We start from the raw sequence: 16,440 nt of genomic DNA, 5'->3' as shown, positions 1-16,440 counted from the left end.
TGGTGGGGGGCAGACTCTCTCTCTTCGCTCAGGCTTGGGCAAGAGATGTTCTGGATCCTTGGGCGCTAGAAATAGTCTCCCAAGGTTATCTTCTGGAATTCAAGGGACTTCCCCCAAGGGGGAGGTTCCACAGGTCTCAGTTGTCTTCAGACCACATAAAAAGACAGGCGTTCTTACATTGTGTAGAAGACCTGTTAAAAATGGGAGTGATTCATCCTGTTCCATTAAGAGAACAAGGGATGGGGTTCTACTCCAATCTGTTCATAGTTCCCAAAAAAGAGGGAACGTTCAGACCAATCTTAGATCTCAAGATCTTAAACAAGTTTCTCAAGGTTCCATCGTTCAAGATGGAAACCATTCGAACTATTCTTCCTTCCATCCAGGAAGGTCAATTCATGACCACGGTGGATTTAAAGGATGCGTATCTACATATTCCTATCCACAAGGAACATCATCGGTTCCTAAGGTTCGCATTCCTGGACAAACATTACCAGTTTGTGGCGCTTCCTTTCGGATTAGCCACTGCTCCAAGGATTTTCACAAAGGTACTAGGGTCCCTTCTAGCTGTGCTACGACCAAGGGGCATTGCGGTAGTACCTTACTTGGACGACATTCTGATTCAAGCGTCGTCCCTTCCTCAAGCAAAGGCTCACACGGACATCGTCCTGGCCTTTCTCAGATCTCACGGTTGGAAAGTGAACGTGGAAAAGAGTTCTCTATCCCCGTCAACAAGGGTTCCCTTCTTGGGAACAATTATAGACTCCTTAGAAATGAGGATTTTTCTGACAGAGGTCAGAAAAACAAAACTTCTAGACTCTTGTCGGATACTTCATTCCGTTCCTCTTCCTTCCATAGCTCAGTGCATGGAAGTGATCGGGTTGATGGTAGCGGCAATGGACATAGTTCCTTTTGCGCGCATTCATCTAAGACCATTACAACTGTGCATGCTCAGTCAGTGGAATGGGGACTATACAGACTTGTCTCCGAAGATACAAGTAAATCAGAGGACCAGAGACTCACTCCGTTGGTGGCTGTCCCTGGACAACCTGTCACAAGGGATGACATTCCGCAGACCAGAGTGGGTCATTGTCACGACCGACGCCAGTCTGATGGGCTGGGGCGCGGTCTGGGGATCCCTGAAAGCTCAGGGTCTTTGGTCTCGGGAAGAATCTCTTCTACCGATAAATATTCTGGAACTGAGAGCGATATTCAATGCTCTCAAGGCTTGGCCTCAGCTAGCGAGGACCAAGTTCATACGGTTTCAATCAGACAACATGACAACTGTTGCGTACATCAACCATCAGGGGGGAACAAGGAGTTCCCTAGCGATGGAAGAAGTGACCAAAATTATTCTATGGGCGGAGTCTCACTCCTGCCACCTGTCTGCTATCCACATCCCAGGAGTGGAAAATTGGGAAGCGGATTTTCTGAGTCGTCAGACATTGCATCCGGGGGAGTGGGAACTCCATCCGGAAATCTTTGCCCAAGTCACTCACCTGTGGGGCATTCCAGACATGGATCTGATGGCCTCTCGTCAGAACTTCAAAGTTCCTTGCTACGGGGCCAGATCCAGGGATCCCAAGGCGGCTCTAGTGGATGCACTAGTAGCACCTTGGACCTTCAAACTAGCTTATGTGTTCCCGCCATTTCCTCTCATCCCCAGGCTGGTAGCCAGGATCAATCAGGAGAGGGCGTCGGTGATCTTTATAGCTCCTGCGTGGCCACGCAGGACTTGGTATGCAGATCTGGTGAATATGTCATCGGCTCCACCTTGGAAGCTACCTTTGAGACGAGACCTTCTTGTTCAGGGTCCGTTCGAACATCCGAATCTAGTTTCACTCCAGCTGACTGCTTGGAGATTGAACGCTTGATTTTATCGAAGCGAGGATTCTCAGATTCTGTTATCGATACTCTTGTTCAGGCCAGAAAGCCTGTAACTAGAAAGATTTACCACAAAATTTGGAAAAAATATATCTGTTGGTGTGAATCTAAAGGATTCCCTTGGGACAAGGTTAAGATTCCTAGGATTCTATCCTTTCTTCAAGAAGGATTGGGAAAAGGATTATCTGCAAGTTCCCTGAAGGGACAGATTTCTGCCTTGTCGGTGTTACTTCACAAAAAGCTGGCAGCTGTGCCAGATGTTCAAGCCTTTGTTCAGGCTCTGGTTAGAATCAAGCCTGTTTACAAACCTTTGACTCCTCCTTGGAGTCTCAATTTAGTTCTTTCAGTTCTTCAGGGGGTTCCGTTTGAACCTTTACATTCCGTTGATATTAAGTTATTATCTTGGAAAGTTTTGTTTTTAGTTGCAATTTCTTCTGCTAGAAGAGTTTCAGAATTATCTGCTCTGCAGTGTTCTCCTCCTTATCTGGTGTTCCATGCAGATAAGGTGGTTTTACGTACTAAACCTGGTTTTCTTCCAAAGGTTGTTTCTAACAAAAACATTAACCAGGAGATTATCGTACCTTCTCTGTGTCCGAAACCAGTTTCAAAGAAGGAACGTTTGTTGCACAATTTGGATGTTGTTCGCGCTCTAAAATTCTATTTAGATGCTACAAAGGATTTTAGACAAACATCTTCCTTGTTTGTTGTTTATTCAGGTAAAAGGAGAGGTCAAAAAGCAACTTCTACCTCTCTCTCTTTTTGGATTAAAAGCATCATCAGATTGGCTTACGAGACTGCCGGACGGCAGCCTCCCGAAAGAATCACAGCTCATTCCACTAGGGCTGTGGCTTCCACATGGGCCTTCAAGAACGAGGCTTCTGTTGATCAGATATGTAGGGCAGCGACTTGGTCTTCACTGCACACTTTTACCAAATTTTACAAGTTTGATACTTTTGCTTCTTCTGAGGCTATTTTTGGGAGAAAGGTTTTGCAAGCCGTGGTGCCTTCCATTTAGGTGACCTGATTTGCTCCCTCCCTTCATCCGTGTCCTAAAGCTTTGGTATTGGTTCCCACAAGTAAGGATGACGCCGTGGACCGGACACACCTATGTTGGAGAAAACAGAATTTATGTTTACCTGATAAATTACTTTCTCCAACGGTGTGTCCGGTCCACGGCCCGCCCTGGTTTTTTAATCAGGTCTGATAATTTATTTTCTTTAACTACAGTCACCACGGTACCATATGGTTTCTCCTATGCAAATATTCCTCCTTAACGTCGGTCGAATGACTGGGGTAGGCGGAGCCTAGGAGGGATCATGTGACCAGCTTTGCTGGGCTCTTTGCCATTTCCTGTTGGGGAAGAGAATATCCCACAAGTAAGGATGACGCCGTGGACCGGACACACCGTTGGAGAAAGTAATTTATCAGGTAAACATAAATTCTGTTATTGTATCCTAATCCTATCTCACTGTATAAGAGCGATCTACTAGGTTGTCATAGCAACAATAATAAACAGAGTAATGTTGCAGAGGGCCAAAACAAAATACTTTAAGTAATTTAGAGAGATGCTAATATATAATCTCATAGACAAAGCTATAAATGCTAACTAGCAAATTAGAAGCTAACAGTCTACGGTGTATACTCCAACCACTATACGTATAGACACTTCACTTGTCAAAGCAAGCTGGGAAGCAACAATGGCAATAAAATGCTATCCAGAGGGTGGATCAAATTGAACCCACATGTCAGCAAGTGGTGAGAGTAGGCACAATGAAACAGGGGATCTATATAGAGAATGTACTATTCGCAAAACAGAGCAGGCCCCTAACATAGCAAAACCATATATGCCTATGAACCCAGTATGGAGGGGAAAGGGGAATAATCTGTTACATAAATAAATAAAGGCTCTAAAGAAAGACTAATGGATCTCACAATTAGGCACTCAAGACACAAATTAATACAAAAAGTTTAAAAAGTTATTTCTACTACCTCATTATTTTTATTTTTAGATTTTTATTTTATTATTTTTATTATTATATTATCATTATTATTATTTTTATTTTTTTCTATTTTTCTTTTGTCTTTTTTTTTTCTGTCCATTTTTTCACTTTTTATGAGAGCCATTATCTTTTGTATTCATTTGTGTCTTGAGTGCCTAATTGTGAGGTCCATTAGTCTTTCTTTAGAGCCTTTATTTATGTAAGAGATTATGCCCCTTTCCCCTCCGTACTGGGTTCATAGGCATATTTGGTTTTATGTTATGTTAGGGGCCTGCTCTATTTTGCGAATAGTACATCCCCTGTTTCACTGTGCCTACTCTCACCACTTGCTGACATGTGGGTTCAATTTGATCCACCCTCTGGATACATATATACATATCCAATGAAATCAACATTTTTTTTTTTTATATATGTGGCAACATTATGTGTCAATGTTAATACATTAAATTCAATTAGGGAACTTTCTCCCTTTTTGTATTATTTGAAAACCATATTGACTCCCTTGTTCTTGAATTCCTTGATATTGTGATGTAATTAAGAATTTTAGTAAAACAAATTAACATCCATAATCTAATTTAAGTCATCTGGATGTTTGGATTGAAGCTTAAAGATCCATAACACTTCCTTCTGATCCAATAACCTCTTTCTGCCCCCCCCCCCCCTCCTATGCCTAGGGATGTGATCAATACCCTGTATTTGTAAAAGTGTATGATTTGATTGGTGTTCATATCTAAAATGTTTAGCTATAGGAGTGTGGCTGTTTGGATTACTAATCTCTCTAAGATGTTGTAAAGCGTTCTCTCAAGGCCCGTTTGGTGCGACCTACATACTGTTTGTTACAACATTTACATGTCAAAAGATAATCGTGTGTTGTGTTACACGTTATATTCTATCTAATGCCATATGTTGCCTTAGTTACTGTTGATTCAAATTTAGTTCCAGTTTTAATATATTGGCAAGTTTTACATATGTTACCATTACGTTTGTGACAACCTACTCGAGTAGGAAGCCAGGTATTAGATTTCTGTTTCGGTAACATGGAAGGTGAAAGAATAGTTCTAAGTGTTTTTGCCCTCCATAGTAGTGAGAACCTTTTGGATGACATCACATTTTAATTTATTATCATCCTTTAAAATTGGAAGACAACTCTGAATAATATTTCCTACTTTAGTGTAATCTCTACTATATGTAGTGATAAATGTAGGTTTATAATTGACGTTTGTTGTTTTCTTTTTGTATTTTAATAAACTCTCTCTTGGTATACAATTTTACTTTTTCTCTCACTCTATTGAGTAACTCAGTATTATAGCCTCGGGCCTCTAATCTTTGTTGTGTGGCATCTGTATTTTTCTGATACTTGATTTCTTGTGTGCATTTTCTTTTGGTACGTATGAATTGCCCAAAGGGTATTGATTGAAGCGTATGTTGAGGATGACATGAAGTATAGTGTAATATTGTATTCCCCGCAGTGACTTTTCTATAGAAATCTACTTCTACAGATTTAGAACGTGCCACAAGTGTGACATCCAAAAATTTATTTGTGTAACATTATTTTCAATGGTGAAAGAAAGATTAAAGTGTTGATATATTCGTGAAACGAGATGGTCATCTCCATCCCATATTATTAGAAGATCATCAATATATCTTCCAAAATATTAATCCCTTTAGACACATTATTTATCTCCAAAGATGTGGCACAGCTCCCAGAATCCCATGTAGAGAATAGCATAGCATGGCGCAAATTTAGCTTCCATGGCTGTGCCATATCTTGGGAGATAATGCTGACCCTCAAAAAGAAAAAATATATATAAATGATATACAAGTAATTTTGGAAAGCATAACAGTCACAATTTGTGCTTGGAACATAGTAGTGTAAGATGAGGGGGGGCATGCAGCTTTTTACAATGTTTGGTGGTCTGAGTACATCTGATTTTGTTTTTAATTGATTCAGTCTAATACTGCATAAATGTAACGTGTGTTTTTTTTATTTTTCTCACAAAGCTGCAGAGTCCAGTATGGTGGAGGGAGATTCCCAAATTCAGATGGGACGATTTATTTCATTCCTTCAGGTACTTTACCCTATTTTTATTTTATGGCTTATAAATGTTCATCTATGCATGTAAACATTATTGTGCTCCAATTTATGCCCTATTTGTCAATCTTTCACAATGTACTCTCTTTGTTGGAGATGCTGACTTTTAATCATGCAGGCACATAGAGGATTCTTGAATGAAAAATTCTAAAAATGAATTGCTGTAGGAACACTGTAGTTTTGGGATTTTAATCTGGCTGGAAACATGTTTGAATTATTTACACATGTATGGTGGGTTAACTTTACAGGAAATATCATGCTTTCAAATTATTTTGGAATTAGTGAAGTACTGACTTGCATGCTCCTAATTACTATAACTTAAGAGTTGTGGAAATACTGTATTTTTGTCGGGGGATTTTTGGTTGGAAACATATTTTGTACTGCTTTAGACATTCAAAACTGCACACGAGGGTTGTATATTACTGCAATCATGTATAAAATGTTCAGATGTGTTTTTTTTTAGAAAATGATTGACTCATTGTTTGTTACAGGAACTCTCTTGTTTTGTAACTCGATGTTATGAAATAGTGATGAATGTTGTCCATCAGTTAGCTGCACTGTATACAAGCAACAGGTAATCCTTCTGTCTTATCCCATAGTGCATGGGGAAAAAAACTTAGTCATGCAGCTAAGAAAATGTATGTTAATGCACTGCTTACATGTTTAACTATATTGATTAAAGCCTTTTAGTTTGATGCAAGTGTTATAGGTATAATATTGCAATGCAGCTTGCATTTGTTTCATTTGAAGGGAAATGAAACCCAAAATTTCTTTCCTATTACATGGAGAGTCCACAACGTCATTCCAATTACTGGTGGGAACCAATACCTAAGCTAGAGGACACAGAATGAACAGGGAGGGAAAACAAGGCAGGAGGACTTAAACAGAAGGCACCACCGCTTAAAGAACCTTTCTCCCAAAAGAGGCCCCAGCCGAGGCAAAAAAAAATCAAATTTGTAGAATTTGGAAAGAGTATGCATAGAGGACCATGTGGCCGCCTTTCAAATCTGTTCCACAAAAGCTTCATCTGTGAAAGCCCAAGAAGAGGAGACAGCCAGCAGTCTGATAAGCAAAACGAATCATACTTCTTAACCAGAGGGAAAGAGTGGTAGAAGTGGCCTTCTAACCCTTACGCTTTCCAGAGAAAACAACATATAGGGCAAAAGAGAGCCGAAAATCTTTAGTAGCCTGCATGTAAAATTGTAGAGCAACCTTCCAAGATAACAAGTTATAGCAACAACATGCATCGGCTCAAACAGAGCCTGTTGCAAAACTTGAATAACCAAGTTAAAACTCAGAGGATAAACAGGTTTAAACACAGGTCTGATTCTGACCAATGGCCTGAACAAGAGGTTGAACATCTGATAAATCTGAGCAAAAGAATAGACAGTGCATCAATCTGACCCTTCAGAGTAATGACTGACAAACCTTTCTCCAGGCCATCCTGAAGAAAATATAAAATACTGGTAATCCTCACCCAGCTCCAAGAGAAACCCTAGATTGGCACCAATAAAGATATTTACGTCATACCTTATGGAAAATCTTGCAAGTAACAGGCTTGCGAGCCTGAAGCATAGATCAATGACCACTTCAGAAAAACCATGCCCAGACAGAACTAGGCATTCAATCTCCAAGCAGTCAGCTTCAGAGAATCCAGATTAGGATGGAGGAAAGGATCCCGATTAGAAGGTCCTTCCTCAGAGATAACCTCCAAGGAGGAACAGATGACATTCTTACCAGAACGCAAACCAGATCCTTCAAAGCCATGCAGGAGCTATTAGAATTATTGATTCTCTCTATCAAGATACGAGCAATGACTCATGGAAGGAGAGCAAACTGAGGAAACCGGTAAGCCAGAGAGAAAGCCCAAGGAATCGCTATCCTTTGTCAATGGAAGATTTGCGAAGTCGGTGTCTGAAGATATTTATTCCTTTAATGGGTACTTTTCCCTGCAAGCACGGATTTGTGGCTATGCTGTGTCCATGTTAATCTATTTAGTACGAGTAATGGTGGATTTAAGCAGTTAGAAAGCAGCGAGGTTGTCTTTGGTTTCTAATTTCATTTATATTTCTTAAGAGGAGGAAAATTCAGGGACATAATGGGACATAATTACTACCCTCAGAAGGTAATTCATTTTATTTATATATCCACTGTGGGATTTTTGTGGCTTAGCAGCTGTGGCTTTATGCCTGTAAGAAGGGAATTTGCCGCTTCCATTGTCGGGCAGATCTAGCTAAGCCCAGGCTTGATGGGTGGGGGATATGACTTTTGTGGATAAGCTATTATTCTCTTTCCCTTTTACGGTCCGTTTTTCACGTATATTTAATGTGTTCCCTCAATTGTCTAAGGGGCACAGTATGTATTACCTAATTCCCTCCTTTTGTCTAAGGAGCACAATATGTATTGCCTAATTCCCTCCTTTGATTAGAGGTTTTGAGTATTTTTATGGCACAGTAGGTTAGCGCTTGTTTGCCGTATAGGCTATGGCCGTTAGTGCCTGTTACATGTCATAAGGATGTTATGCCTGTCAGACTTTCTCATTGTGACAGGTTTTTTATTCACATCCCGTTCCATTGTTGGCAGATGCTTTCCGCAACTTTTGTGCTGTGGGATGCTTAGTAGCTTTTGAGCAGTTTGAGGGTTATAACTTTTTTATGCTCTTCTGAGGATCCCCTGACGGAGTATAGGACGCCATTTTGGATCTGATTGCAATGTGTAGTGCGATCTGAGCGCATGTTTTAGCGGAGTCTTTTTGATCATTTCAGCACTCTTCAACAGTAATGGCATCTCCCGCTGCTAGATGTTCTGCAGTTTACGTGCTGAGTGTTTCCTAGGAGGTAATCTTTCCTTAGGAATTTACGAAGGTTCCCATTGTAATTGTTACTTGTGGACTTGTTACAGTATGGAAGGGTTAATGTCCCTTCTGCGGCTTTACTGACTCTTTATATTTTTAATTCTTAGCGCCTATGAATTGGCCTTAATGGGCTTCAGGGAGGTGGCAATTCGGCAGTGAATCTGTTAATTCACCATTTTGCCTGTCTCTTCTTTAAATAGAGGAGTCATCCCCTTTTAGTGTTTAAGAGTGCATACTTATGTTTTCCCTAATTCAATGTATGTTAGGAGAACGATGTACTCAGTCTTATCAATGTATACATTGCCAGTAGTGACTCTATGTGAATAGGAATACTGTTATTTGCAGCTATCCTATATTTTTATGTACAATTTTGGGTCTCATTTTATGGGGAGCATTCTCTATGTGATCATTCCTACTGGCTGTATTGGCTGATCCTAATTTCATGAACAAATTAGGTCTTAAGTCACTTAGGTGAGCTCTGGTCCTATGGCGTCTCTGTGGACTTTAGGGTCCTTTGCTTACTCCTAGTCTTGCTTAAAAATTTAAGCAAGGGAGTTTAAAATTTAAAATTTCTTCCTTTCAAGACATATATTTATTTCCCTGTTCTAAGAATATCTGTTATACAGTTATTCCTTGTTGTTTGGCACCATCTTGTGGTGCTTTGATGTTATTACATCTATGATTATAGGGGTAGTAAACCCAATTTTTTCCCAATCTTTCAAAACATCTTACCAAGTACTTTAATATTGCAAATAACATGTTTTAGCCAATTTTAATTGTTTAACTTTATTTTCCTGAAAAAATTATTATTGCTGCCAAACCCTTCAGGAACCTCATTATGCACTGCAAATTACCGTGTTCTACCAGAGTAGAACAATCATGGCGGCCCGGATGTGCATTTCCTATCGATTAATCTTTACTCTTTCTGTGTCAGCTGGTTGCAAAATCTGACAGCATAGCTGTCTGTCATTGGATTTTGCAAAAACGTGTGCATGCGACAGACGGGTCACAAAATCCAACAGGCAACGGCTCTAGCTCAGTGGTTTGTACCTCCCGCTAAGCTCCCCTTCTCCATGTACTGGCCGCACAGGCCAGGGAAGGAGCATTGCAGCTGAAATGTGCCTGTTAGAATATTGGTAGTTTAAAATAAGGGGGTCTCTCAGTCACAAAGAGCTGGGCTGTGTGCTCTTGAACCAATCACTTTTTACACCTAGCACTTCCCCTCGCTTACAACTCATGTCACGCATATTCAAATTAGAGATGTGAAACTGAGGCGCGATTGAAGGATGTGAGAGCCTGAATAATTCTGTATTCCAACTTTTTTTTGTTTTGTTGGGAGGTCGTTAGAGACATTTATAGAAGATCTAAAAATATGAATTATAAATAAGAAGAAGCTTCGTTTTAAGATAAAAGTGCATTTAAAACTTTTCATATTGAAGTTTCTTATAATGAATTTGTTATTCATAAAAATTACAAAAGTTTTATAACCCTTTAATTTTCAACATCTGAGAGGAAATTGTTTGTCCATTTTTCCTAGTTTACTATGAAATATATAAAGGGGAGACTTTCTAAATCTCTAGATATGCCCTCTAGTGGCTCAGTGGACAGTCTCTGGGATACAACATGAGACCATAGTTTCAAGACCCTATAGGGGCATGACAAATTCCTCATTATCTGAGTCTATTATGGTTAAAAAGACCTTTAAAATGCGTCTTTGATGGGCCCTTAATTAATTATTTGGAATATGTTGTATGCCACCTTGTGGTGTCTGTTTTCTGTACCTTTTTATTTTACTGCTTCTACATTGCAGTAAGTAGGTTGTTCTTACAAGGCCCTTCCGAGGGCTAGATGTGATTTCTGTATAATATTTCTCTTCTACAGGGAAGAATTTCTAAAATTTGGGACATGTATCTCCAAGTTATTTAGTGTTCTTTGAACACATATATCATTTTTCCATTCACAGGGAAGGAATTGTTAATATTTGTGACATGTATTGTTAATGTTCCATTCCAGATACTTTAGTGTTTTTTTGAACACTAATATATTTTTTCCTTTCTTAGGGAAAGATTTTCAGGATTTGTGACAGGTATTGTTCATGTACAATTCCAAATCTTTAATGTGCTCTGAACACTAATATATTTTTTCCTGTCACAGGGAAGGAATTTTGAATATTGTGACATGTATTGTCATGTAACATTCTAACTTTAGCATTTTTGAACTCTAGTATACTTTTTCTCCCTCTTAGGAAAATACTTTCTAATTCTTGTGACATGTATTATTCATGTAACATTCCAAATTCTTTAGTGTTCTTTGATCAATAATCTATTTTTTCCCTTGTCAGGGAAGGAATTTCTTCTATTTGTGGGCTGTGGTAAGGGGCCGAAACTCCCGTCTCCTTTGCAATGTTCTAGGTGCGACATCCGTGAACACCTGAATGTGGCAGTTTTGATATGTGATCAGCTTATTTTGCCTTGCCGCTCTCATGATCTCCTCTTTTGCTTGAAAATCTTTCATCCTTAGGACATCATCTCTTGGTGGGGCACCATCCGCGGGTTAAGGCCTTAAGGCCCTGTGGGCTCTGTCCATTGCTGTTTCGCATGTAGCCGAGGGCCCCAATATATGGGAGAACAGACCTGTTAAGAATTCGAAGAGAGAGTTCGGTAATATGGATTCTGAGATACCTCTTATTCTTAAATTTTGTCATCTCTCTCTGTTCTCCATGTCCTCCTATTTTATCCTGGAGCTGGAGAATTTGTGAGTCATGGACGTTGGCGGTAGTTTGCATGTTAGAGAGCTCCGACTGGTTAAAGCCGTTTTCCTCTTCAAGGGCCTCCACCCTATTGCCAATCTCCATCACTTCTTTCCGTAAACTAGCTATTTCATCTTTGATGCATTGGAGCACCTGGGTCACCAAGTTGTCAAAATCTTGTTTAGACGGCATAGATTGTAGCAAGGCATTAGGTATATGAGTGATGTCTGTCACATCTATTTCTTAATCTTCTGAGGATGAAATGTCTGGTTTTTGGTTCTTTGAGGATGCAGATTTACCCACAGAGGTCTGGTCTGGCAGCTTGAAGTATGAGTTCATTTTTTGGTGGGATATGGCAGTAGTTTTGCCAGGTTTCTCTGCTTTAAGAAGCTTCTTTGGCATTATTTTGGGACTTTGTAAGAGTCCGAGGGGCCTTAACACCAGCTTAGAGTTCTCAGATATGCTGATACGTTATATAAGAGATTGTGCAATTAGCTCCACCTTTTGGGGCCCTCTTTAAGCAAGGTATATTTACATAGATGATGTCCTCTGGAGTTTGTGGAAGTTCTTTCACTATATATATATATATATATATATATATATATATATATATATATATATATATATATATATTATAGGTAGCAGGTGATGTGATCAGATGAGGCAGCTAATGTAAGGCATAATGCATGGCTTGGTGTACTGAGGTCATATCTGGGGTCACTTTTGCAGCTATATGTAAACGTTTAAGTATGTCAGTCCCAGGGTTATTATGCTAAGAACATTGTCATCCATAACTTTTCCCTCTATGTGTGCTCATATTATGACGGTTATAGGCACCTTGTCCGGGAGCAGGAGGTTTACAGTCATATTATAACATTCTCAGGCAGGTGTGGAAAGTTCATACTTCATTGTCCTTAGATGGGACTGTTGAGACTCGTTATATGGCACTTTGTAGTAAGCAGCAGGCCTGCAGGCTGAGCCGGGTGCTTTATATGAGCTACCTACCCTTTCAATTTTACAGCCTGTCAGGGCTTCAAGATGGCAGCGGTTTAGTAGGCCCCGTTTTCCAAATAGTGGGATCCGGCTTCAGGTGCTGTATATTCGAAGTGCTCAGACCTTACATCCTACTCTGTGCAGCTTAATCTCGCTCCAGGACCGGAGTATCAAAGATATAACTCTCGTTTATGGGATTTTTGGAGAGATTACTGTCAACTCACCTACAGTGCGGCCATTCCTCTCGGATGCCGGCTCCGCCCCCCACCGGAATTTCTTCTATTTGTAACATGTGTTGTTCATGAATGTCAAATTTTTCTTGGAACACTAATACTTTTTTACATACCCTGGCAGAATTTATGATTTCCTGGCCATTTTTCAGAGAATATGAATGATAACACAAAAACATTTATTTCACTCATGGTTAGTGTTTGGCTGGAGCCATTTATTATCAGTCAACTGTGTTTTCTCTTTTTAAATCATAATGACACCAGAAACTACCAAAATGACCCCGATCAAAAGTTTACATACTCTGGTGATTTTGGCCTGATATTATGCACACATGTTGACACAAAGCGGTTTGAATGGCTATTAATGGTAACCATCCTCACCTATGATCTGTTTGCTTGTAATTGGCGTGTGTGTATATAAAAGGTCAATGAGTTTCTGGATTCCTGACAGACCCTTGCATCTTTTATCCAGTGCTGTACTGACGTTTCTGGAGTCATGGGGAAAGCAAAAGAATTGTCAAAGGATCTATGGGAAAAAGGTAGTTGAACTGTATAAAACAGGAAAGGGATATAAAAAGATAGCCAAGGAATTGAGAATGCAAATCAGCATTGTTCAAACTCTAATCAAGAAGTGGAAAATGAGGCGTTCTGTTTGATAACATACTGCATTCATCTTGCCATCAATTCTGACAAAATTTCCTGTGCCTTTGTAGCTCACACATCCCCAAATCAGCGATCCACCTCAGTGTTTCACAGTAGGAATGGTGTACCTTTTATCATAAGCCTTGTTGACTCCTCTTCAAACGTAGCTTTTATGGTTGTGGCCAAAAAGCTAAATTTTGGTCTCATCACTCCAAATGACTTTGTGCCAGAAGGTTTGAGGCTTGTCTCTGTGCTTTTTGGCGTATTGTAAGCAGGATACTTTGTGGCATTTGCGTAGTAATGGCTTTCTTCTGGCGACTTGACCATGCAGCCCATCTTTCTTCAAGTACCTCCTTATTGTGCATCTTGAAACAGCCACACCACATGTCCTGTATTTCACCTGAAGTTATTTGTGGGTTTGTCTTTGCATCCCGAACAATGGTCCTCTCCACCTTTTTCACCCTTGTGTTTCTTCTTTTTCTATTTTCCTTCTGCTGAATGATTGAGGTTTATGGGTAAGGGAAGTTACACTTAACAGCTTTGCTGGGGTGCTCTTTGCCTCCTCCTGCTGGCCAGTAGTTGAATATCCCACTAGTACTTGGAATGACGTTCCCACTAGTACTTGGAATGACGTTGTGGACTCTCCATGTCTGGAAAGAAAGATATTATCAGGTAAGCATACATTTTGTTGTTTTTCATTATTCTGATAGCGTACAATTAGAAAAATATATTGTTTTCTTCTATTATAAGATTTACTGAAAGTGAGGTTTAAAAATCAGGTCCGGAATCTAAGGGATATTTTAGATGGACTTTAATAAATTATCTCTTCTAATGTAGATTCGCTGTAACTTAATTTTTAATCTAGCCGTGCCATTCTAATACCCCATGATCCTTCTGCCCAATTCAAAACCTTTTTCTCTTGTTAAGTGTATCCAGTCCACGGATCATCCATTACTTATGGGATATTCTCCTTCCCAACAGGAAGTTGCAAGAGGATCACCCAAGCAGAGCTGCAATATAGCTCCTCCCGTCACATGTCATATCAAGTCATTCTCTTGCAACTCTCAACTAAGATGGAGGTTGTAAGAGGACTGTGGTGTTTTATACTTAGTTTATCTCTTCAATCAAAAGTTTGTTATTTTTAAATGGCACCGGAGTGTGCTGTTTATCTCAGGCAGTATTTGGAAGAAGAATCTGCATGCGTTTTTCTATGATCTTAGCAGAAGTAACTAAGATCCATTTGCTGTTCTCACACATTCTGAGGAGTGAGGTAACTTCAGAGGGGGAATGGCGTGCAGGTTTTGTGCAGTAAAATATTTTTCTAAGGAATGGAATTGACTAAGAAAATACTGCTGATACCGAAGTAATGTAAGTAAAAGCCTTCAATGCAGTAGTAGCGACTGGTATCAGGCTTATTAAAAGAGATACATACTCTCATAAAAATGTGTTTTAAAACGTTTACTGGCATGTTTAATCGTTTTTTAACGTACATTGGTGATAAAACTGTAATATTAGTATAGCCTTAAATGCAGTGAAAGCGACTGGTATCAGGCTGATTAATAGAGATACATACTCTTATAAAAATGTGTTTTAAAACGTTTGCTGGCATGTTTAATCGTTTTTTGACATATGTTTGGTGATAAAACTTATTGGGGCCTAATTTTTCCACATGGCTGGCTTAAATTCTACATAGAAACAGTTAACTGAGGTTTCCCACTGTTGTAATAGGAGTGGGAGGGGCCCAATTTAGCGCTTTTTTGCGCAGTTAAAATTACAAAATGAATCATCCAGATTCCCTCAGCAGTCCCATGATTACTACAGGACATCTCTAAAGGGCTAAAAAGACTTCCAAAATCGTTATAGGGAAGGTAATCCACAGATCAGCTGTGGCAGTTTTGTTGTGTCTGTTTAAAAACGTCTTGTCGTTTTTTGATCTGTTTTTTTTGCATTAAGGGGTTAATCATCCATTTGCAAGTGGGTGCAATGCTCTGTTACCTTATTACATATACTGTAAAAATTTCGTTTGATTTACTGCCTTTTTTTCACTGTTTTTCAAATTTTGACAAAATTTGTTTCTCTTAAAGGCACAGTAACGTTTTTTTTTATTTGCTTGTTAACCTGATTTAAAGTGTTTTCCAAGCTTACTAGTCTCATTATTAGTCTGTTCTAACATGTCTGACATAGAGGAAGCTCTGTGTTCATTATGTTTAAAAGCCATGGTGGAACCCCATCTTAGAATGTCTACCAGATGTACTGATTCCATGTTAAACAATAAAGATAATTTTTTGTCTTTAAAAACATTATCACCAGAGGATTCTGTCGAGGGGGAAGTTATGCCGACTAACTCTCCCCACGTGTCAGACCCTTTGACTCCCGCTTTAGGGACTCACGCTCAAATGGCGCCAAGTACATTAAGGGCGCCCATAGCTTTTATTTTACCAGAGAATTCTGTCGAGGGGGAAGTTATGCAGACTAACTCTCCCCACGTGTCAGATCCTTCGACTCCCGCTCAAATGGTGCCAAGTACATAAAGGGCGCCCATAGCGTTTATTTTACAAGACATGGCAAAGGTTGTGAATAATACACTGGCAGCGGTATTAGTCAGACTACCTGAAATTAAAGGAAAGCAAGATAGCTCTGGGGGTAGATATAGAGCATACAGATGCGTCAAGAACCATGTCTGATACTGCCTCACAATATGCAGAAGCTGAGGGGAGCTTCAGTCTGTGGGTGATATTTTGACTCAGGGAAGATGATTTAACCTGATTCCGATATTTCTACATTTAAAATTTATGCTTGAGATCCTCCACTTGTTGCTCAGGGAGGTTTTAGCGGCTCTGAATGACTGTGTTACAATCACAGTGCCAGAGAAATTGTGTATACTGAATAAATACTATGCAGTGCCGGTGTGTACTTATGTTTTTCCAATACCTAAAGAGGTTTACAGAAATTATTAATAAGGAATGGGATAGACCAGGTGTGCCGTTCTCTTCCCCTCC

General features: G+C 39.6%; 1 protein-coding gene across 1 annotated transcript in view; it reads left to right on the top strand.

Moving 5' to 3' along the window:
- The first annotated feature begins 5,886 nt into the window (after positions 1–5,886).
- Positions 5,887–16,440, top strand: part of WASHC4 (WASH complex subunit 4) — a 293,185-nt gene continuing 282,631 nt past the window's right edge. Inside the window, exons 1-2 of the mRNA XM_053716956.1 lie at positions 5,887–5,950; positions 6,465–6,547. Coding sequence (XP_053572931.1) covers positions 5,897–5,950; positions 6,465–6,547 — 137 coding nt within the window. The 5' untranslated portion in view covers positions 5,887–5,896. The remainder of the gene's footprint in view (positions 5,951–6,464; positions 6,548–16,440) is intronic.

The sequence above is a fragment of the Bombina bombina genome, chromosome 6 (assembly GCF_027579735.1).
Source record: "Bombina bombina isolate aBomBom1 chromosome 6, aBomBom1.pri, whole genome shotgun sequence".
NCBI classification, from domain to species: Eukaryota; Metazoa; Chordata; class Amphibia; order Anura; family Bombinatoridae; genus Bombina; species Bombina bombina.
This window is presented reverse-complemented; position numbering and strand designations above follow the sequence as displayed.